Source organism: Cygnus atratus, chromosome 2 (assembly GCF_013377495.2).
Source record: "Cygnus atratus isolate AKBS03 ecotype Queensland, Australia chromosome 2, CAtr_DNAZoo_HiC_assembly, whole genome shotgun sequence".
Taxonomy (NCBI): Eukaryota; Metazoa; Chordata; class Aves; order Anseriformes; family Anatidae; genus Cygnus; species Cygnus atratus.
This window is the reverse complement of record NC_066363.1, coordinates 29029118-29054137: the sequence shown is the minus strand read 5'-3', so window position 1 is coordinate 29054137 and position 25020 is coordinate 29029118. Positions and strand designations below refer to the sequence as shown.

Below are 25020 nucleotides of genomic sequence, written 5' to 3'. Positions count from 1 at the left end.
CTTGAACTGCAGTGTGGCTTACACTCTCCCTTATACTTTCAGGAAATAAAAATTTTAACCTAGGAGTGTAATCATTTGTAGACATTTGATTCTCCTTTATCTTCCTCTGAATCACAAATATTGCTGTGTTTTGCTCTGTCGAGCATCCTTTCCTCTTTTATCTCACCTCCATATCCTGAATCCATTTTCTTTGATGCAAACACTACGTTGTACGTTCTTTTCAACCTTAGAGAGAGCTAAGAAAGACAAAAGCATTGAATAGAAATGACAGCCAAGGTGATCCGTAGCACTCCTGTAGAGGAGAGTGTGCTGGCTCACAGAGCATGCAGCAAGTCCTGCAGGTCCCAGGGAGACTTGCCAGGGGCAGGAATGACACAAAAATCAAGGTTTTGTCTATCAGTGTTCTTCTGCTGTCTTGGCACTCCTGATAGTATAAATTATCAAATCTGTGTTTCCAAATCCTGCCAGCTTGTCATGTTGGCAGCATCTCAGATTCTATATTAAAAAGAAAAAAAAAAAAAAGAAAAAATAACTTATCAATAATTTATCTAGAATTACACCGTTTTGCTGTATTACTTGTCATTGTAATAGGCAATGTATTAGGGAGACCTGCTTCCCTGATGAGACCTTCACAGTTACGTGCTGTCTGTGATAAAAATACCCATTGCTGCCGCAGTGGTTCTTCCTTTGTCACCATAACTGCGTAAAGCAAATATAGGTAATATAGGTATACTGCATCAACTTACACACGTGCTTCTTGTGTTTTTATTCAGCCAAGCAGATCTGCCAGTGATTTTGGCTGCTGTTCTGAGCCTATTTTATTCTTGGTGGCCTGCTGTTTGTTCTGCTCTTTGACTGGCTTCCCTATCAGGGGCTGCAGTTTGCATTCACGGATGTCTCCTGAGTCCTTCAAAGATTTTTTCATCTGTGTCTTTTTGACCTTGAGATTTTCTGCTTAGTCTTGAGCTGTATCTTGTAATACTTGTGTCCTTCTGACTCCCAGCCCTGTGTCACCCAGTTAACCTTTCTGGCCTTCATCACAGCCTCAATATGAAGAAAATTTGAGGTCTTCAATATTGTGAAGGGCTAGCTTGTTTCTAAACTTAAGAAAAGTAGATTTCTGCTAATCAGTCCCCCAATAGTCTCTTTAAATACAATCCTCTCAAAATACTAAAAACTAATCTGCTCATTGTGCTGTGCAGTTGGAGTCTCTCTCTGGCATTAAACTGTTAATGCTACTTACAGACACCAAACCAGTAACACAGAATGGGTCAAAAACAGTTCTTACTGAAAGTATATCAAAATATAAAATAAATCAGTTTGAGGTTTTGTTTTTTTGTTGTTGTTGTTTTTTGGGCATAGATTGGGACTTGTTTTTTGTATTTTTATATTTATATGGGGGGAAAAGCTAAAGGGATTTTCACATACCCTTATTTGCCCAGGATCAAAGTTCAAAATAAGTTTTTTTTTTCTCTTTCAAATAGTGTTAATTTTAATATCTGAAACAGCATTAATATATAAGATACTAAATACTATGGTAGCTTCCTTTGTTCTCAGCTGCAAAGTTATCAGTACTTCATTGGGGTATTTGCATTGATTTTGTGGCTCCATTATGATCTCTCCCTGAAATTTCAGAATAAGCTTGCAGTAATGGTTAATTCACTTCCTTTCCTGCTCTCAAACAAAAATAAATGTTAATCCTCTAGAAGCTTAGGAGGAATCTTAATATTGTATTTTACGGTAATCTCTTTAGAGGACAAAGAATTACAGATGACATTTTAAACTAACTATGACCTCAGTGACAACTCCAAACAACAGAAAAAGAAGCAAGCTTCCTATTTATTTCTTTAATTGCCATTTCTAATATGCTGATTAAACAATATGCAGATAAATTATGGTATTTTCTGGAAACAAGTGCAGCTCAGTCCACGTAACCCATGACATGTTCATCTAAATCTGTTCAAAACAAAATGCCAAGAAGCACTATTTTGTGTTTGCAACAGCAGCATTTTTCTTCAGCACCAAACTGTTGAAGTGCATGTACCTCTAGTTGCCCACTTGTAGCTGGATCAGTGCACAGCAAGGAAAGCAAGCATGTGTGTACAGACTGCTTCAATGGGGAATAGAGAACCTGAGGAATATTCATAGAGAACAAATTAAAACATCATATGAGGCCTTGATTAGGCTTGACAGCTTTCCTAAAGAGTTTCTGTTGTTACTAGTGCTTAGCATCAGCTGAGGATTTGTGAAAGAGCAGCTGCCTCCACCCCCTGCAGCCTTTGTGTGGTGGGTGAAACTCTGTGCATCTTCTGCTGTTCTCTCTCATGCACTGCAGAGTTGCTTATCTATCTATTCAGATCCACCCAAAGGTGTGTCGCTTCAGGGCCCTGTTATGGTCACACAAAGTAGTGTGCAGCACAGTGAAAAGTGTAAACTGCTAGAATACTTATAGTCTCATACTCCAAAGAGATGCATTTTTAATTTATTTTTCAGATAAATTAAATGTCAACTTGTATGTAGATAAGGGGGAGGATCCAGTACATCAGTAATATTAGCTATGTGTTCATAACTGCATAAACCTACAGGTGCTGAGAAGTAGTTTTCTCAGAGGGTCAGAGCAGTGTCATTGGTTGGTACTCATTTGCAATGCTTTTATAAATCTAGTTTCTGCTAGATTAATTTTTCCCCAAACTTCACATTTAGAAATGTCATTGGCCCATGTTGAACACAAACTGACTTCCTCCTGATAGCTCCTGGATGTCTGTCTATCTATACTCATGTTCTCTACAGTCTTGTATATGAATTTCAATCTGCAGGTCAGTTGCATGCATAGGAAAATGTGTAAGTACTGCCTATAATAATAATTTACTATAAAAAATGTGTCATGGGTGATCTGTACTTGGTTTTCTTATACCTTCGAGGATCATTCAGAATCTATCTTCACAATTTATTTTTTTAATCATGTATTGAGAATCTTCAGTGATGTCTTGACTAGTGGTCAAAGGAGTGTTGTAAACATGTGGTTGGGTGCTTTCTCTTCCATCTGTGGCAACGCGAAAAAAAATTGACAGTGGATTAAGACTACTTTGGGATACATTTCTTGTTATTTGGATGAAATTGCAGAGCCACTTTACATGGTTCAGAGACATTTCTTTGCCTGTTTTCCTGTGATTATTTTCAAATGAGCCATGTCTGGTATTGATCCTTGCAACGTGTTTGGGGCCACTGAAGTTATAAGTGAGTTATTGTATGCTCTCTTTATAATTTGGAGATAGAGATGGGTGCCTGTAAAGGGAATTGCAAATGATCTTTTTTCTCTCTCTTTTTGCATGATCTGTATGGCAAATGTATGGCAATAGCACTCCTCTGGTAGGTGCTTGAGGTTAATAAAAGTGACTTATGGTCCTATACAAAAATGTGGAATAAATTTAACTGGAGATTTCAAAGTAGTGTGCAACTGAAAACTGGTGGAAGTTTTTGCTAATAGGGATTTTGAAATTGCTTTCAAAAACAAACAAAAAAAAGATTTGCTACTTCTCAGAATCATGTTGATCAAAGTAATTTTTTGTTCATATTGCTAGAAATTTGTCCATCTCTATTTTTTCCCCATTTTTAAAAATCTAACTAAATGTAACAAAATGGGAATTCCTCTTTCCATCTGTTGCCTCCTCTCCCTGCCTTCATTACACATTAAGACAACTGGGCTAAATTTAGGTGTTGAGATTGCTGAGATACCCATAGGTAGTCTGTGATTAATTTGTTGGAAGTCTGCTTGAAACTTTCTCTCATTCTAAGTGAGCATTAAATATGGAAATGTTTGTTTTTGTTTCTTTTCCCTATATTCTTCAGAACCCCAAGGAGAAATGTGGCTAGTTGTGAAGAACAGTACCAGTTACAGTTTTTTAATCCTTGATGGTGTTAAATTCCTTGAAGAAGTAGTTGATAGAACCGTCTACAAAGGTAGGGAAGATAGTGAGCATAGAAAGAAAAGAAAGTTTGAGAGTTGGGGGTAGGGAGTAGATGCCCAGCTGTGGGAGAAGGATTTCTAGAGATTGGAGACCTCAGGACAGAGTTTACTGCCACTCAGGTCAGCATACAGGTGGGAAGCAGAGTCCCCACTGAGGCTCAGTGAGCAGAGAATGGTGTACAAGTATTATTAATAGCTGTTTTTTAAGTTTTAGTTTTTGCTTTTGTTTTCAGCTTTCTTTCTTTAACACCTGCATCCACCCTGGTTTTTTAAGTTTCTGCACAAATGCAGATTGGTTTGGTTAAGTGTGGAAGACCTTTAATCTTTGAGGGAGCTGACTAATGAGAGACTCTAAGCAGGTCCGCCAAAAGCTGTGTCTCACTTTAGGGCCCTGCTATGTCATACAAAGAAGCGTGCAGCAGAGTGAAAATTTAAGCTGCTGGAACACTTTTAGCCTTGTACTGTAAACAGATAATTTTAAATTAAAAATTAATTTAGAAAATGAAAAATTTAAATTAAAAATTAACTTACGTAGATAAGGGGGAGGATCTGATACGTCAGTAATATTAGCTATGTGTTTATAACTACATAAACCTACACCTTTTTATCAGAGGGCCATGTCAATGCCATGGGTTGTTCATTGGCTTTTATTAAATTGCATACTACTTCTCAGCAAAAGCAGAATAATGACATTTAACACACAAGCCTGTCTGTGCACTGCATTGTTACTTTAGATTGAAAATCCTGTTCTAAAAACAACATTCTTGTAATCTAATGAAAAGAGCTTATTTTTTCCCAATTACCACATTCACATACAGTATTTTATTTTATTTTATTTTTTTTACATTGCTAAAGGTAGTATTTAATGCATTGAACCTGAGATTTTTAGCATTCACATTGGTATAAGCACGTCAATGAATTGGATTGAAAACAGATGCCAAACATTGGTTTTAGATGGTGTGCTTCCTTGGATAATTAATGATTGGAAATTTGGTAGAATTCCAAAGCAGTAACTCTACATCTGAATTACAGTAAAGACCTCATCTTTAAGAAGAGGGGTTGCTTCAGTGAATGCATGTGGTATACACAAGGTGCAGTGATCTGATAAGACAAATCTGTAGTTTGCAAGGTGAATAATTTAGCTTTATTTCAGTCACTTTTATTTTAATATCTCTGCTTTAGTTAGTTATTGATTTTCTGCAGTTTTTATTCTTTTAAAGTTGGCAAATGTTCAAAGTGGTATTCTGGGGAAATGATACCTCATCTCAGTGTGAATACACCTAAATTAAGTACAACAGTGATTACGTCATTTGTAGAAGGCTGGTTAGAAACAAAGGAGGGTAATCTTGCTGTAATGGAAATTGAAATGTGTCTGTATTTAATATTTATTTATTTTTCTGGGTCTCTAACTAAACTTTGGAAACCCTAATTCAAACTTAATCTGCAAAAAAAACCTAGCAACCAAATAAAAATACTGGAGCAGTTTCTGTGTACTGAATTGGTCTCTGCCAGCTGTCATTGCTGTCTATCTCTCCTAGAGCCAGCTGGGCCCCAGAGCTGAACGCAGTACTCCAGGTGGGGTCTTGCAGGAGTGGAGCAGAGGGGGAGAATCACCTCCCTCGACCTGCTGGCCATGCTTCTATCTTCAGCCCAGGATACGGTTGGCTTTCCGGGCTGCAAGAGCTGATACTTGTATTGAAATCAGTGAGAGTTCTGAAGTTCAAGGGAATCAGTACTAAAATATGACTTCATATGCCTTCCAGTCATTCAAAGAGAAGATGCTTTAAATAATTTGTACCACCCTAGTTCATTTAACTTGCTCTTGTGCTGTACCAGAATTCTTCTATTAACCTGCTTTGGAAATAACATAGACTCAACCCTGAAATTCCTGCAACTTTACTCACGCTGATAGTCTTGGTATGGTCAATGGGGTCATTCAGATGAATAAGAATTGAGTAGATTGGCCCCAGATTTTTCACAGAACAAAAGGACTTCATAGTCAGAGAAAAGGTCTTCTGGGTGACCCAACTGTCTACAGGTAGACAATTTTTCTTTGGGAAATTGTTATAGGTGGGTTTTTTTGTTTGTTTTCCGAACTGCTTGTGCTTTTCCTTTTCCACAGTAAGTCAATGCACAGTGTGTAAACAACACATTCTAAGGTAGAGCTGTATGAGGGGGAGCCTTAAAAAACAAGGAAAAATACAATTCCTTACTCTCTGATTTGTGGATTTTGTGAGTTGAGCCTGGTGAATGTCGCAGTTTTTAATAATAGAAAAAGCAACCATATGAGCTTTCAAGGATATAGGTTTCCGTTGATTTGGTTGTCACTAAGTATAGCAATGTGTGGGGTATTTATCATAGACCTTAGAAATTTTAAAAAAAGCAATAACTTCTGTTCTTTGGAGAGTTACCAGTTGGTATGTCTCTGTCTTCAACAATTTGTTCCGTATAATCATTTCACAGATTGTCTGGAACAAACACTTCTTATTTATTATTATTTATTTTATTATATTCATAATTATATGATAATATATTATTATAATTTATTATGATTATAATAATATTATAATAATATAATATAATTTATTATTTACACTACTTCTTTATTTTTTATAGGAATTATAATAGAGGAAAGAATAGAAGTGGCCTACCTGAAGTTAACTGTTTTTTTTCAAAATGCATAATGTTGTTCTTGTTATTTTTGCACAATACAGCTGAAAGAGAATGGGTTATTTGTTGGCATGAGAGTACAAAGCGAGTACAGTAGAAATATGAAGCAACGCCCAAAACAGTCCAAGAAAGGGTATTCATGCAAGTGAGAGAGATTACATTCATGCCTTGGAGGGAAGGACTTTGTCTCCTTTTTTGCTAGTCAAAACCACATGATGACTTTCTCAACACTCAGTTCTTAGTTCTCTAATGAGATTAATTCTTGTGTATGTTCTTGAATTTAAATACTCAATTTGTCTAGGATAAAAAGTAAAATGTATCCATAATCATAAAAGGTGAAGAGTAACCCAGTATTTGTTTTGTGTTTCTGCAACACTGAAATTCTTGGAGGTGCTGGAAATACAGAGCTGGTTCTCCGAGGCCGGCTTAACACCATGGTCAAAGAACAATTAGGCGTGCAACGTTAGTGTCTTCTCTTGTTTTCCAGGTCCATGGGGGAGATGCATGGGAGATGAGTGCGGTCCGGGTGGCATCCAGACGCGGGCAGTGTGGTGCGCTCATGTGGAGGGCTGGACGACGCTGCCCACCAACTGCAAGCAGCCGGAGCGGCCAGACAACCAGCAGAGCTGCTTCCGTGTCTGCGACTGGCACAAGGAGCTGTACGACTGGCAGATCGGTGGCTGGAACCAGTGCCGGCCCGTCCTCTCCCGCAGCCACGAGAAGCCCCAGGAGTGCCTCAGGGGGGAAGATGGCATCCAGACAAGGGACATCACCTGCGTCCAGAAGTCCAACGGGGTGCTGGCTGAGGATGTTATCTGTGAGTACTTTGAGCCCAAGCCCCGCCAGGAGCAGGCGTGCCTCATCCCGTGCCGGCAGGACTGCATCGTGGCCGAATTTGCCCCCTGGTCAGAGTGCTCCAAGACCTGCGGCAGCGGGCTTCAGCATCGAACTCGGCACGTGGTGGCTCCACCGCAGTTCGGTGGGTCTGCTTGCCCTAACCTCACTGAATTTCAGATCTGCCAGTCTAGCCCATGTGCTGGTGAAGAAAGCCTGTATAGCCTAAATGTGGGACCCTGGAGCGCATGCTCAGTGCCCCATTCGAGACAAATACGACAAGCAAGGAAACGAGGGAAGAACAAAGACAAGGAAAAGGACAGAGAAAAGGTGGTTCGGGATCCTGAGGCTCGTGAATTAATTAAGAAGAAGAGGAATCGAAACAGACAGAATAGACAGGAGAACAAATATTGGGACATACAAATTGGGTATCAAACAAGGCAGGTTACATGTACTCACAGAAATGGGAGAACTGCTGCTCTGAGGTAATCACTATTTATTAACTTGCACATCTTTATTTGTCTCTCTTTACTTTAAGGTAGAGCAAGCATAAGCACACACTGTTATTATTTTACGCAAGCCCGAATATAAATGCAGCACATGCACTATTTCCAATGCAAGCATCCCTCTTCAAAATGTTTCTGTGACGAGAAACATGTAAGCTATGCTGGTGATCATAGTAAGCATCACATAAATGTGCGTTAGTAAACTGTGCTAACTCTATAGCCTCTGTTTGTCTGCATAGTTTTCCCCCAAAAGCTTGATGATATTCATCAAATGTGTGCTCTGTACCTGTGGATTGAGGCAGGCTTTTACCTGCAGGTTTTAACAAGTCGTGCATGTTTGGAATGGATGATGATATTGCCTGTGAGGCTCTGCCTGTAAAAGTAACAGGAAACTGGACTGGGTCTGACATAGTGGAAGCAGAAAACAGGAAGGAAGAGGCTGCTATGTGAGAAGGCAGCATCTATTCTGTCCAGTACCTTTGTTTTGAAAGAAAAAAAAAAAAAAAAAAAAACATGAAATACTATTTGTCCTCCTTGCTTCCTTTGGCAAAATTACTAAAAGTGAGACTGAAATGTCTGTTTCTTGCATGTACTTTTTCCCACTTTTTTCTTCTTTTTCCTCTTTTTTTTTCTATTGCACCTTTGTCCTATCTTTTTTTCTTTCCCAATATTATTCACTTTGTTCTTTTTTTTTTTATTTTACTTTTCAAGAGTTTAAGGAGTCACAGATGTTTCCATAACTCTTTCCACAGGCTTCCAAGTGCTTTTCTGCATCTATATAATTTTCCACTTGTTTTACCTGGCATTCTCTTGCTAGCTTATGTTTTCTCCCTTCTTATCACCCATAATATTTTTGTCCAACTTGAAATCTTCTTTCAGTTTCTTCTGCTTTTTTCTGTCTATGATGTGATTCTTTCTATTTTCTTCCCTCCAGTACAATACACGATTAATCAGGTTTACTTCAACTGTGAAATGAATAAGATACGTTGCTGAATCAGGTTGACACCCATTGCTGCTAGGTAGGCGTTTATGAGCTTTTTTCAGGGTATTTTCCTTTGGAGTTTCTGTTATGCCAGTTAAACGTTCAATCAGAGAATTTGCAGTGACTTCAACCTTTCCTATTAGAAACTGTATATTACAGGTTTTCAATTATGGTAAACATCTTTCAAGTATATTTAAACACAAAAGTTCAAATTAATACAAAATTTTTACTTCTCCGTGGCAGGATATCATGGTGTGACTACAAAGCACACCCCTCGAATACTGGTCAGAGTAATTCCAGGTGTTACTACTAAAAAACTGGAAGATTTGGGTTGTTTGGATGGAAGGTGTGGCATCTGTGTGAAGATGTGAAGTATCTATGAGTATGTAAAAACCTGTCACAAGGAATAATGGAATGAACTATTCTCCGTATATTATGGATGCAGAGGAAAAGTGATAGTGGGTTTAATCACAGTGTAACTGAATGAGGTTAGGCTTTCTAATACTGGACATGGTGAAGCTCTGGAAAAGATTGCCTGGAGAATTTGTCACCACAAATCCTGAGCCTCCATCTCTGAAGGTTTCTAAGAACAAGTTTGAAATGCATGTGTCAGGAATGTACGCCTCTAGTAACCCTTGGTTATAGGGAAGAGGGGCTGACTGCATAGTTTTTAAGGTCTCCTCTAGCTCTGATTTTCTACAGTTCTTTCAGAATTCGACTGTGCTTGAGTAAGTGTCCATACAAGGAATCTCAAAATCACCTTGCTCAGGCAGTCCTCGGTTTTGGTTGCAGCCCTGTCTCGGGGCTTTTACAGGAAGAATTTGCCTTCCCTCCAGCTTCACATCACACAGCCCATGCTGTGCCCCAGCTCAGGAACATCATTACACTTTAAATGCAGTGAATCATTTATTAAACATATCAGTGGCTGGTAGCTAACAGCCAGACATTCTGTTTGAATATCCACATTTTTTCTTCTAAGTTTAAACAATCATTTGGAACTACAGTACTTTAAAAAAAAAAAAAAAAAAGAGGTTGGGGGAAGAACTTTCCTGTGCTGAGGCACTGACAAATGGTACAAGAAAGAGAAGGTATAATTGGCAGTTGATGATGTACTTTTCTTATCATCTTTAAACTCACTCTTGAATTCACTCAGATCAGTAACGTTGTCTTAATTTCAGATACCTCAGCATACTGTATTTGCACCATATATTCAGACTGTAGCAGGAAAATGGATGAAATTCTGTTGCCTGAGGCAGTGAAACAATAGATGACACAATGTAGGAGCAATTCTTCATGGGAGAGAAAATGATATAAATGATTCAGTGGATATTGTGATGTCTAATGGATATAATTTTATGTTGTAAATGTACAAAGGATTTATAATGTAATAGTCTTCCCACCAAATTCAACATAGAATCTTTTTTTTTTTTTCCAGTTCCATAATGAAAACAAGAAAATTTGGTTAAATGACTCCTGTGAGAAATTCTAGCACTGATATCTTGGCCTTTAGAGACCAACCTCTATATGTCATCCATATATTAATCTGTTTCTTTTATGCTGTGTTCTCTACTCTGTGGTCATATGCTTTATTTGATGATTACAATTCCAGAATCTCAAACAGTAGAATTATTTTTCTACCTGAGTTGTCAATGCAGCCAGAAAAAATGATTTTATAATCTCCATCAATAGCAGCCATGTTACTAAATAATATAGACAAGTAAGGTGACTGGATAACCTGCTGTGCTCATGTGAAATGCTCTTCAGCTTGAATAGTTCATTTTCAGTGAGTTTTGACTTTGGCAATCAGAAACAATCAGCCCCCTGGCAGCATGACTGAAAGAAGAAAAAACCCTCAGGCAAGTAGTATTTTTGCAGAGGTAGCAAAATTGGTATAGTATAAAAGGGGTTACAAAAAACAAGTTTCAGAAGGGTGCTCCAGAGAAAATGATTCTGTAAAGCTGTCAGCAAAACTTCAAAAAGGCAAATTCTCTAGACACATCAGGACACCAGGCATGGTAAAGAGAAGTGAAAAAAGAAAATCAAAGTGTAATTTATACACTTTATTGCCTAGTGAACAATACATCGTCTCCTGTGAAGGATGAAATATTAGATTTTGTATTACTCATTCTGCAATAATGTACATGTTACATGGCTTATATTTGCTTTTTGTTTCCTTTAATCTGAAATTCTTGTGCATTTAAAATATTTTTAAAATAGAAATGGTAAAGAAGAGAGAACTCAGTAATTAAATCTGACTTTAAAATGACTGCCCTGAATATGTAACAAGACCAAAACAGTGTTGCTGTTAGTGGAGGGGACAGTGTTAATCCCCTGAAATACTTCCTCTTTTTTTGGTGCAAGTGGGGTTTGTCAGAGGTCCCACAGAGAGACATTACACTTAAAACTGGCAACACAGAGAAACATAATGTGTGTAAAAATTCACTTTGAGTTACAAATCTGTTTTCACTATTACAAGTTATGATGCTCGTGCCTTGTGTTAGGTCTATCACTTTCTATTACAATGTATACTCTGTTTTTGTTTGCTTCTACTTTGCCAGAATTTTATCATTTGGTCTCAACCATTCCCTCATAATTGTCTTCCTGAGCAAAATTTTTTTTGAAATTTTAGCAAAAATGTATTGTCCATTTTTGTACAAACCTAGGAAAAAATATTTTCCTTTAGCAATGTCTTAGCACTCGCACAACCATTTTATTGAGATTCTTTGTTAAGATCCTGCCGGATTGGGAAAGGATATGAAATTTAGAATGACAGGAGCAGGTTATGGGTACAGGTGTTTTTAACTGTAGGAACATGGAACAGAACTAGAGTTTCTTCTTGACCTGTATGTTTCTGTACTTCAGCAAACATTTTGAAATTCACTAGCAAAGCACATCACATTCCCCTTTAGTGGTTGGTCCAGAGTCATGGTAACAGGCTGTGACTGCCAGGAATTAGCTCAAATGGCTGTAAATGGGACTATATGTAAAGCAGTTCTGTAAGGCTGTACAAACGAAACACACACAGAAAAAGAATTTCCACTTTTTTTTTTTCCCATCATTTGATTGTAGCTTATTTATCTTGCTTAAGCTGGGACCAAGAAGCTCCTGTCTGTAGAGGAGGAAGAAATGGAGGAGATGAAGTAAGCAGCAGTACCCACCAGCTCTTTGGCTGCAGTCTCCAAAACTGATTGCTATTCCCTTGCAGCATCTTTGTGGTAGAGTCCTATTTGAGCAGCTGACCATTATTGATGATTTGAAGTGATAATTCAAGAAGCAACAGTAAAGTTTTAGTTGTATTCAGGACTTTTATTTCTTTGATGGGTAATCACCGTACACAATAATAGCAACGGGACTTAGTGGTGGGAACTAAAAGCATCCAAAATTTAAGATATGCTGAACATTTCCTGGGCAGCTTGGTTTAGCCCCTTTATGCATTTAATGGTGTAGCTGCATTTCATTTGTTTTACAGATGTCCTTCTCAGAGGGTAGTGATTTATTATTTCTTCTCATCCTCCTCACTGATTCTGTGCTTTTGTGCAATACCTAGTATCCACACTTCGTAATGAATGAAACCCTATTGGAAGTTTCCATGGTGATCTCATTGTCATACTTCACCAACTTGCATATTTGGGAGAGTTTGAGATTTTATTTCTTCCATCTGAGGCAAGAGAGATGTTAGTAGGGCCAAAATTATTGAATTTCCCTGCTAATTTCAGGCATGCGATTTGATGTATATCACACCTGGTTTTTCAGGTTACTTCATGTAAACCTGTATCTGCTTAGAGCACTTCCACTGTATTTTTACTGACCATAAGTCTTAAGCTGGATACCCAGGGACTAAGGAACTAGAGAATGGCTGAGAGAATTTAGGTTGATGAGCAGGTGATACTCAGAAGTTAGTGGCTGAGAAAGACATAGAATCTGCTCCTGTGGGATGGCAATTTTACTACATTGGTCTTTTCCAGTCCTGAAACCCTCTAATCCAGTGGTCATCTCCCAAATCATGCCACAAATGCCTCATCCCACTTTATGGGCTCTAACTGTCCTGTAACGTGTGAAGAAAGCGTGTTACAAAAAATATAGTGAAAGTCTGTCATTTTCTTTACACCATTGATCTGGAGAAGCAGGCAAGTCACCCTGAGGTATATGCTGTCAGACAGAAAACAGAAGATTCAGGCGTATACAACAGCAGCTCAGTTTGTTGGAGCCTGTAATACACCCTTTGCTTAGAAACAGCCTTAAAAGCATCTGTTTGCTTCTCTGCTGCTCCATGAGACAAAAGGCAGAAAGGATGGTAGGTATGAAGATTGTCGTGGCTATGGTGGAGCAGTTTCAGGAAGGCAGGCTGCAGGAATGTGAAGGGGTAGCAATGTAGAGAGGGCAGGTTGTAGAGATTAAGGCCCATAAGCAAACTTTAGATTGTTCATTGAGGAGCAGATGGAAGCATGCACGCCTACAGGCTGTTTCTGGAAAGGCATCTATGTAGCTGTTTTTGTAGAGGAAGCTGTAAGGGTTTCAGTAGCAGAACACCTGTAAATATCACATATGTGGATAATGAGCTATACACAGTTGTCTTGATAAATTAACTTGGAATTAGAGCACATGCTGTTAACAAATGTACAAGAGGGAAGAAGACAATCATCTTGGAAGCAATAGCTCCTGACAACTAAAAACTGCAGAGTAATTGTCAGATGCCTAGGGATATAAGAATGTAAAACATTATTAGAGAAACAGGATGCAAACATACTGCTTTCCTGCCATTTTCATTGTATTTTTAGAATTTCCATGAATTTGAAAGTCAGAGTCATCCCATAGATTTTTAATGTGGTTTTGTTGGAGACAGTAGATTCTGTGGATATGCATAATATTATTCAATGGGTGTTCCTTTCTATTCTAAGTACCTGCTCCATCATCTTACTGAGGTTGCTGTTTTGACAGTGGCTTGTCAGTATTGCTCTACATTTGACATACCATGCCAAAATCTAGATTTAAGATGGAAATGTACACACTGTGCTGAGTAATTGAAACGCCAGCAATGAACCATTTATTTCTCCACACCATATTTTAACTCTTTTCATATAGTAAACAGTTGTTCTGTTGTTTAGTTCCATAATATTCATACATTTTTGTGGGAAATATCAAGAGTGAATGCTTTTCTAGAATATATATATTACTTAAATACAAGTAATTGGTTTTACCTAGCAAGATATAATAGTGTGTAATGTAGTGAAGGTCAGAATACATGTTCTGATCATCTCTTCTGACCATAAATTCTCTGAATGAATGAATTCTATGAATAAGCTCTAAGTGGAATTTCTACCCTTATTTATTAGAAGATTAGATGCTCAATGGTAAACAGCCTTAGGCCCTGAGATCTTTAATAAAAATTCTTCTATAGTGTATTTTTATGTATATTTTGTGCCTCATTGTCAGAGAATGTGTATATAATTGACTTCAATATGCCTAAATAAATACTCTCAGAATACAAACCAAGCAAAATTTTTCTAAATTTGGACTTAATTACATTGGTATCATATAACAGTCTGTGAATGGTCCCATAAGTAATAAATTAGAATGTATTTTTGTTTAGAGTTTTTTTTTTTGTATTATGTGACTGCTAAGTATTGTTCTGAGACACACAGTACTCACCTGTTTTCTCCATGAGCTTTATAAAGTTATGGTCTAACACCATAACTTGGTCCTGGGAGGTGCAGTCCCCCAAGGAACTGGGAACTCCATGGGAAGGAAAGTCACTGAGTTCTTCACTTGCAGATCCCCAGAAAAGCATAGTTAGACTGAGTTAAATGTCCAGTCTAGCTCCTAATATTGACCACTTTTTTCCAAACATTGGACAGTGAATTACCCACTGACATTGACAAAACTAATAGAAGGAGTGAATCTAAAATAATACCTGAAACAACTAATATTGTTAATATCATTTTAACATCAATGTTGCATATTTTTATTCATAAAGTTTGGTGGGGAAGTTGTTTGTTTTCTTTGCTGATAACTCCATAAATATAACTGTTAGTTAGGGTCAAAGTAAATGCTAATTAATGCATTTACTCTGTAGCAAAATTTCTCCCTGCTAAAAGGGAAACTCCCTTAGAAGGTTTAGTAAGCCATCTATGTAGACTATTGCCAAATAACCTCTTGTAGCAATTTTAAAATTATCTGTAACATGGGATGTGCACGCATGTCACTGTGTCACTGAACTGTGAAAGATACTATCTCTACCTAAACTCTTCTACTTTCTTACCTGCTCATACTCTCCTGGTATCTGCAACAGCACCACAGCAGCTGTTGCCACTTGTTTGGTTGTAGTGGAATTTCTTGTTGCTTTGCCTGTATTAGCTAATATATTTTTCCTCTATGTAGTAGTTGTAATCTTGATTTTCTTTTCTTGCACAGTGTAGAAAGCCTGAGTGGTTTTGTTTTCTTCAAAACTATTTTGGCTGTGCATCTTAGTTGGCAGAATTAATTAAAATTGTGAAAGAATCATGGGAAAATTTTGCTGTGAAAAGCACTTATCTGGGCAGTATTTGAATTGTAAACAAATAAAAGAGGCCTTATTGTTTGTGTGATTCTAACAGCTCATTATACTGTGAGGTACTAACGGTTTCTCAGAACAATGTACAATATGACCAATAATAAACACTGCAGCTGTAGGAAAAATGAATCAGGACTACGTCATGAGGGATACTTGTTACATTTGCTACTAGGAAAAAATGCAGAACATCTTACATGTGCTATCTTCACAGTAACTTTTGGGAATTATCTAAACTCTGAATTTAAATCAGCTTCCTACTATTCCTACTCTGTAGCACATGGTCATTAAACAGATAATTTTTTTTTAAATTTAATTTTATTCATGAGAAAATAAACTGTCTTTTCTTTGTAACAGATTGTTTATCACAACATATTTCAAAATCCAACTATACCTTTGCTGCAAGAATGAGTAGAGTTTGTGTTTGATTGTGTTGTTTTAGCAGTTAATGCTTCCAGCAAGCTGTGTGAACTCTTTGGGGAGAACGTTGCATAGAAGATACAATAGCTTGTTGTAACACATTGGAACATTGTGTTCATTCTTTGTCTCTGTATGTCAGCTCCAAAATCACTATTACTTATACAGAGCATCTCTTAAGGTTCCGTGGTGGTCAAATAAAGAATAAAGAGGAGACACTACATCAGCAATATTAAGATCTGAATTTAATCCCAAATAACACGAAGCACTGTCTAAATTAAGCATGAATTTTGCTGGGTTTCTTCATGTCTCCTGGCCAGTAGGGCAGTCATCCAAGGTTGCTGTAGAAAATTTTACGCAGGGATATATACATTGGAAACTAGCAGAGAGTAGATTTAGACTGGACATTAGGAAGAAATTCCTTACTATGATGGTGGTTAGACACTGGAACAGGTTGCCCAGGAAAGTTGTGGAACACATCCCTGGAAGCGTTCAAGGTCAGGTTGGATGTGGCTTTGAGCATCCTGATCTAGTGAGAGATGTTGGAGTAGATGGGGATGGGGAGTTGGACTGGATGTTCTTTAAAGGCCCCTTTCAACACAATCCAATCTACTATTTTATGATTTCAAAGGTTGATTTGACCTTTAGATCAGACCAGACTGTTAAAGAGCATGAAGATCTAGGCTGTGGATCTACTCACATGTAGCCAGATTTCCCAGCAGTCTAAGTCCAGACTTTTTTAGGTTGTGATGCTAAATGAGCAACATGGTATATGTTTTATTTCTTCACTGTGAGGTTACAGTTATAAGTACAGTCTTTGGAAAGTATACTTCACAGTCTCTACGAAGGGTTTTTCAGTGCAAAGATATAACTTGTGTTTGGGAAGTCTTTAAACCAGTTAGCTGGAAAACAGGAAGACGTTTAGTGGAATACTTTCTCTCTTCCCATTTTTGCCCTCGACTGGCTACTGCCAAAGCAGGTATCAGACTGCATGGATCATTGGTTAGAACCATGCAGCCATTCTCATGCTGCTATTTGTCTTTTCTCATTAACTCTTCTTTCCAATTATCAGTCCAACGTGATATGGAGGAAGAAATGTGAAAAGATAGAAAATCTCTTAGAATTTATCACACATTTAAAAGCTCAGTGAAGAGAGTGCTTTCAACTACCAGCTTGCACATTAGTACACAGGTACTATGGTGCTATTTGCTCCAGGCTTATGCCTTAAGCTTCACTCTGTATGTGTCCATAGCCTCAATTATCCCCTGAATTACTTTGAAATCCCCATGGGGATTCAAAAGCTATCCAAAGCAATATTTAGATTTTATTTATTTCTGAAAGGAGCAAAAGTGAGGCTATGGAACGTGAGTAAACACACATTCCTGACCACACATCTCCAAAAGAGGCTGAGCAGTAATTACGTCCTGTATTTTGCCTTTTGAACTATCACTTTTTTCTTTATTTCATTTATCTCATCCGAGTCTTTGAGGTCAGGAATGGTTTTGATGTTGGCTTAATAGCAATAAGACTCCTTTGACCCCTGTGACATCTCCTTGGGATTGCCTTTTCTTTCCACGCTGTCATCTACCTGTTTATATCCCTTAAGCTTCATTTCCCCACTATTTTTCTGTTTTGTCTTAAGCAGAACTTCCTCAAAGAACAGCCTTACTTCAAATATTATAATGCCCCCTCCCCTGCCAATAGACAGACACTTAGGACAGTGTCCTTTTTATGTATTCATTCTGTTGGGAGCAAGTTCTTGCAGTCTTTACATATTTCCCTATACCACCACGTCTTATATCCAGTCTGCCTTGTTGACTTGTTGAATTTGGATGCAACTCATGGACTTTTCTCAGAGCTTCCAAAGCAACGATATGGACAGTGGTGTATGGGTTGATAGTGAGGACTTGCTTGTGTACTCCCTGCATGTTTTGAATGGCTTTGTGTATAGTGTTACTTAGATGTTACTGAAAGTTCATAGACGATGGAGATGGTTGATGCAGAACTTCTAGTGGTTTGGATGATATCACGAAGATGAATATAAACTATCTAAAACATAGTTTTGCTTATTTAAATTATCTTTTTGCCTGTTTTAAACTTTTTTAGTTAAATAACAGTTTAGAATTTCAAGACTTTTTGTATCCATATAAAAGCTTCATTTTGGGGGTGGCATGAGACAGAGAAGCCTTCCTGCATTTAAATAATCTCAGTTTTTTACCTGGGAATTTCCCTTTTCAGAAACCATTGCATAATCATAGCATGGGAATGCTATGATTTCTGTTCTGATAGTTATTAGCTATCATTCTTTACTTACCTGGTCATGTTGGATCCTTTTATAGAGAGATTTTCATCTTCTGATCTGTTATCTGCCCATATGCTTTTACTTCTGTCAGAAGTACTCATTCAACTTTGGGTAACCAAATCAGATGCGTATATCTATTTGAAAGTGCAGAGCGATCTACGTGAAATTAAGCTTTGCTTTAAATTATTTTTGGTGTGGATCACATCTGTAGGTTTTAGATACCAGAACCAGAAGATGCTATTTTGTGTGATAAAGACATTGCCAGGTCTCAATTAATCTATGCAATTTCATGGATCAGACATTTAAAGGAAATGTTACCAACCTTCTAAGCATATTGCATATGCTGAACTTTTAAAAAGGCACTTTTATCCTTCAGAGCTAGTGTTTTTATGTAATAGAGAATTAATAAGTTTAATTTTGAATGTTTGTCTATATGTATTTATCTGCACTGAAAGGTTATGGGAAAGATCTATTTCTCTTGATAAAGAGAAAAAAAGTTTGAAAGTCTTTTGCAAATCTTTTGAAGGTGTCAGAAAAGAAGTAGAAAAAAATCTTTGAAAAACCTGAGGGGACTACTGGAACATCAGATTTATTGTTCCCAGACTGCCTAGGAACAGGAGATATGTAGAGATGCAACGTGAGATTAAGTGTAGACTAGTTTAGTTATAGGTAATAGGTCTATATGTACTTTGGACAGGGAAATGGAGGGGGTGGGGTCCAGGGAGGAAGGACTTGTAATTTGCTCTGGAAGCTACTCTGTTACCTCCAAAGAGGTTTTGGTGTGATTTACCTTATCATTTATTTAACTAAAGAATTTTACCCGGGTCTTGTTTAGAGGGATTGGTGATACTGGAAGTTTAGATATGATGCCTCCTTAGTTGCCACTTGATCTCAAATACAACACTAACTGTTACAGGTCTTGAAATTTGCTTTCAACATGAAGGTAATGATATGGTCATTTGATAATGGCCATTTGCAATTAGCTCCCACAATTTCTCTAGTTAGTTCAAAGAAAACCAAGTGCTGAAAGAATAAACAACAGCTAATTTGCTTGTATGATATTTCTTTGTAACTGCCTCTGCCCTTTCTCTAAAATACTGTGACTATATATATAATAGTAAGGAGATTGATTGCTGGTCACTTACAATGTCAGTTACTTGACAGTATTTACGCAATATTGCAAATGGTGCATAGTGTTAAGCATACAAGAAAATGAATATCCATTTCGCAGCTCACTTTGCCTCGTCTGTCTCTCTAGTAATATTCATGTTCTTGTTACAAGAAATGAAGAACTTAGTTGTTTTATGTTTCATTTTGAGTTGATTCACTTGATAGATGAATATTTGAAATGATGCATGCTTTAACTTTTGTTTTTCTTCTATCAAGGATCAGAAATGAGCAATGGAGACAGTAAGTACAATTCTGTTTGGGTCTTCTTCATACTTGCACAAGGGATATAAATAATAATGAACAAGAAAAAAATGTTCATTCTAATTATATAAACTATATCAACAACAACTTTTAATAAAAAATAAAATGAGCATGAAGTAGAGGGTGCTAGCTTGTTGAATTTCATGCCACTGACAATGACTTTTCACTTGAGACTTGTGAATGACTCCAGGTCTAGATTTAAAAAAAAAATTTGCATCATTATCAACAGGTGGATGTCAGCATCGTGGCTTTCAGAATTACAGGGGTACTAGAAGTGAGAAACTTCAGGTGGTGTTTTTGCTCATGTAAGAGTTACATTTTAGGGATCTATGAAATGATTTTTTTTTACCTAAAGTTGCAGTAAAGCCTATTTTTAATTTATTAAAATTCCCAGTCCCACTGTCCCAGTGCCCGACCACCCTCTCAGTGAAGAGCCTTTTCCTAGTTGCATTGGAGGTTTCCCTTTTCAGGGAAGGATATAATCTTTGCATGAAGCGATGTAGGAATTGCAGCCAGAGACAACTTCAGGGTTTGGGGCAGTTTGCTTCAGTGAAGAAAGATAATTTTTATTATTGTTTTGTTCTAGTAAAACAACTTCTGATAATGAAAATTAGTCTTCATCAGGTAACACCTCTCCCAAAGATGATTTGAAGTAGATGCAAAACCCACAGAAAATTACACATCATTAATTGATCTTTACTTCTCATGATTGCTCCTTTCTAGTGGCAATTTTGTGTATGTTCCCTGGCAAGATGTGTCTATAATTAAACTCAACCTGTCTCAATATGAGTAAAGAGATTGGTTTTATCTGCTGTCATGGGAGTTACACTGGAAACGAACTTGGGAGGAGGTGATATATCATGTTCTCCAGAAGGATTTGCAAATACTGTTCATGTTAGAATCCATAAGGAATAGATTCTTTCTCCAGTCATTAAAATGTGTTCCTCTATGGGATAAATGAGTCTATATGTTTTGGAAGAAATTCAGAAATTGCTATATTGAATTTATCAGTAGTTATTGTAGTCCTATGCCAGATGAGACTAGATGAAGGCAGAAAAAGGTCCACTAGGAAAAATTTTATCAGCAGCTTTGAGTGTCTTTAACCCTAAGGAGGTGTGGTGGTTTTACTTGCTATGCAGCTGAACTCCACCACAACTGCTCTCTCACTCAAAAAGAAAAAAAGACAAAAAAAAAAAAAAGAAAAGAAAAAGAAAATACAATGGAAAGGGCTCAAGGTTTGATATAAGGACAGGCAGTAATTAATGTAATTTATCGCCTATCACTAGTGGACTAGAGCAGTGTGAAACTAAAAGCAAACTAACACCTACCCCCCATTCACCCTCTTCCATCTCCTCCCCTTGAGCAGCGCAGGGGAACGGGGAATGAGAGCTGTGGTCAGTCCCTAACGCTTTGTCTCTGCCGTTCCTTCACAGTCACTCTCTGCCCCTGCTCCACGTGGGGTCCCTTCCACGGGATGCCGTCCTTCCCAAACTGAGCCCGCGGGGGCTGCCCACAGGCAGCAGCTCCTCAAGAACTGCTCCCACATGGCTCCGTACCACGGGGTCCATCCCCCAGGAACAAACTGCTCCAGCACGGGTCCCCGACGGGCAGCAGCTCCCCCCGGACCCCCTGCTCCTGCATGGGCTCCTCTCCAGGGGCTGCAGCTCCGGCCCGGGGCCTGCTCCTGCAGGGGCTCTCCATGGGCCGCAGCCTCCTCCAGGCCACATCCACCTGCTCCACCGGGGGCTCCTCAACGGGGGGGCTGCAGCGTGGAGATCTGCTCCCTGTGGGACCCATGGGCTGCAGGGGGACAGCCTGCTCCACCAGGGGCCTCTCCACAGGCCGCAGGGGAACTGCTGCTGCGTGCCTGGAGCACCTCCTGCCCTCCTGCTGCACTGACCTTGGGGGCTGTGGAACTGGTTCTCACTCCTCTCTCCCAGCCCTTGTTGCACAGCAAGGTGTGTTTTTTTTTTTTTTTTTTTTCCCCTTTCTTAACTCTGCTCTCTCAGAGGCCCAACCATTATTGCTCCCTGGCTTGGCTCTCACCAGTAGTGGGTCCCGCTGGAGCTGGCTCTGATCTGAGATGGGGCAGCTGCTGGGCTCTGCTCACAGAGACCACCCCTGCAGCCCCCCTGCTAGCAAAACCTTGCCACGTAAACCCAAGACAGGAGCATGTAGTTTCTGTCCTAAAGCAGAATAAATGGTGTATATCATGCATTAGGTGGTTTTGTTATGTTTTGTTTTCCAACTTTCATGTAATAAGAACATAAGAAATCTCCTACTGAATAGTCAGTCCCCTGTGGTCTGTCAAGCCCAGGAGTGTCTCCAGTTCACTGTCCCTGGTGGTGGTAAAGGAATGCTATTTAAAGACTAAGCAAATTAGGTAATCTTTAAGTCCTTTCCCTTAGTATTCCTCAGTATTCAAAGTTAGCGTATTAGGGATGGCAGCAAGTATAAACCCATCTAGTCATTTTAGTATCCATATATGGTCCACAAATTTGTCTAGCCCCTTTCTGAACCTGCTGACAGTATGTCCAAACCACTATGTCCATCTGTTAGCAAGATGTAGAAGTACTCTGGTAACTGTCCTTCTACATACCTTTTTAAACTGATCTCCTGTTAGTCCCATCAAGTATCCCTTAATCTACTATTATGAAATTCTGTTAGCAGTGCACATGCAACATGATGTTGGATATGTGTACAGCAAAGTTTGATATAGCAACAAAATAGTTTTATCTTTCTATTAAAACGACAACAAAAAGTCTTTGTTGTATTGTTTGTAGGGGTGGTACTGAACAGAGCATTTCATTATGCCATCTGCAGTGCAGATAAATCTTTCTCCTGTCTAACTACTTTAGAAGCCAGAATTTTATTGCAAAACAGACACGATAAATATATTTATGTTGTAATTGTAATTAAGGAGGTAAGGTTATGATCAGTTTAATTGTATTTTAGCTTCTCTATTGCTCATTGTCCTATTGTGAATCAAGTTCTAAAGCAGAAATAAGTTAGTTAGAACATAACATTTAAAAATGCAGAGGCATTTAGGAGAGAATCTTGCTGACAACATATGTAATATGTGAATGAAGCAATCAGATGGAGATTGGAAATGAAATGACAGCCTTCACCAAGGAACAGGAAATTTAGGCAATGGTTTCACTGTAGCAGAGAAGGCTCTATTTTATGGGAGAGTTTGTGTCCCTTTTAGACCATGAGACGTTACTGTGGCAATATAACAGCTGTTAACAAAGCAGTGTGGTAGTGTCCAAGTATTCAATATATATGACACTGCATTTTTAAACAATTAATAATCTGGAAATGAGATGACATTGATTGCTTGATTCTCTTCCAAAAGCATTGTGTAGACATCTCTTGTTATTGATCCTTCACTTCCTGTATGTTCTAAGAAAAATAATTGAGTATACCAAAAAATAAAGTGGTGACAAAATTTATTTTCTCTTTTGTACTTCATACATATATAGAAGATTTATATTTTAATATTTATCACAGACATGGCAATGCTGGTCGTTTCTAATGATAGCAAATCGTATGTGTCTGTTTTGAGTCAGTTTAATCAAAAGCTATTTTGCCTGACTTTCTGAGACCATGTGGACTGGAACTTAAGAGCTTTACAAATATTTCGTGACTTTGCTTGTTGCAATGAACAGCACTTTTCTATAGGAGTTCATGTTTGTGCATGTGCACTGAAAATTGTAATGCTCTCTTACTACAGCTTTTGCAAGCAAGAAAAGTTGCCAATTACGTTCCAGTCCTGTGTGATCACAAAGGAGTGTCAGGTGTCAGAGTGGTCAGAATGGACCCCCTGCTCCAAAACCTGCTTTGACATGACAACCCCTAAAGGGAATCGTACAAGATCACGGACCATTAAACAGCTCCCTATTGGCAGTGAAAGTGAATGCCCGCAATTAGAAGAAACGGAGCAATGCATTTCTCAAGGAGATGGTGTAGCACCATGCATTACGTAAGTTGGTTCATTTCAGTTCACCCTATACTAAAATGAAGAATTTCAATTAGGCGTACAGGGCTGGTAATATCAACCAAATCGTTATTAAGGTATTGTAGAAATAATAAGCTTGATTTTTATATCCTTTGCATATTCAGTGCTCTCCTTAAAAGCCCAAAGTCTGTAAATTGTAGCTATTATAGTGAAATTACATCTTTCTTCAAGTACAAGAAAAAATAACAAATACTTATTTTTTCATTAGTGTTCACTTATAAAAGATAATGTGTTTGTGTGTACACAGGCAGAGTCAAGAACATAATAAATTAATTGTATTAATTTGTCAGTGATCTCCCTACACAACATTTCTGCCAGTATCATTTTCTGAAGTATTCTGTTGGCAGACAAAATGCTTAACATAGGAAAGGGATGATAAATATCAGTTTAGAAGCTAGATTTTTTAGCAAGATTCTTCTGAGCACAATAAAAGCAGGACTGGGCCCCACATGGAAAGTGGGAGAGGCTAGAGCTGGTGGTAAATAAAATAACCCTGTTTAAAATTTAGGAGAAATGACAGCAGGCACTTCAGATTCAAGAGAGTGCTGTAATCCTTATCAACTAATCAAGATTAATATTGAAGTCCCAACTGTGCTTTTTCTTTATCAGACTAGCAAGAGGGTTTGGGGAAATGTCATTTGACGTTAAGCCATTTTGCATCTGCATCTTTGACTGCGGTACATATTTTTCATTTAAGAGTTGAAATGTCATCTTTACCCATCTCCAAGTCACATTGGGAAGCAGTTCACTTGATTTAGCTTTAAAGTGCCTGTTGGGTAAAGAATTCTGGGGCATTTCTTGCGGTTCATAATCCTGATTGGGATTTTAACTCAGAGTCACAGATCTTCTTTCCTGTGCACTCACTGATTAGAAAGCTCACAGCTTCTCATCATTCATCATTCACCCAGCAGGGATGTTTCAGCACTGCAGAGAAACCATCTTCCTCTTGACAGTGAAAAAGGAACTTACTGAAATGATTTCTGTAATGATAGTAAAAAAAAAATACAATTATATTTTTACCTTGATATTCAGGAGAAACTTCTGTCTCTTTTATTAAAAATAAAGTAGACACTCTTGGTTTTGTTTTTTGGAGTTAGCTTGGTGTTTTTATTTTTCACTCTCTTTTTTCTGGCTCTTATGTTTCTCAGCATGCACATTTCTTTGATATTTTGGTTTTGTTTCATATAAACGGTCTAGCTCTAAACAAATGTTGAGAGTCACTGTCATTACAGTTAGCTTATCTGAACACAGACCTATATCTTTCTGTATATAAAGTTTTTCTTCCCTCCAATAAAATATTTATACATGCAGTATATTTCAGGAATTGAACAGGAAAGATCTTCCCC

General features: G+C 38.1%; 2 protein-coding genes across 5 annotated transcripts in view; one reads left to right on the top strand and one right to left on the bottom strand.

Moving 5' to 3' along the window:
- TMEM106B (transmembrane protein 106B) overlaps nt 1-25020 on the bottom strand; it is a 1075577-nt gene that overhangs the window by 213678 nt on the left and 836879 nt on the right. The gene's annotated exons all lie outside the window — the stretch shown is intronic.
- Nucleotides 1-25020, top strand: part of THSD7A (thrombospondin type 1 domain containing 7A) — a 281954-nt gene that overhangs the window by 149152 nt on the left and 107782 nt on the right. For all 3 annotated transcript variants that reach the window (XM_035545385.2, XM_050709225.1, XM_050709226.1), the window contains 2 exons: nt 7125-7956; nt 23390-23638. In XM_035545385.2, the coding sequence (XP_035401278.1) occupies nt 7125-7956; nt 23390-23638 (1081 nt within the window). The remainder of the gene's footprint in view (nt 1-7124; nt 7957-23389; nt 23639-25020) is intronic.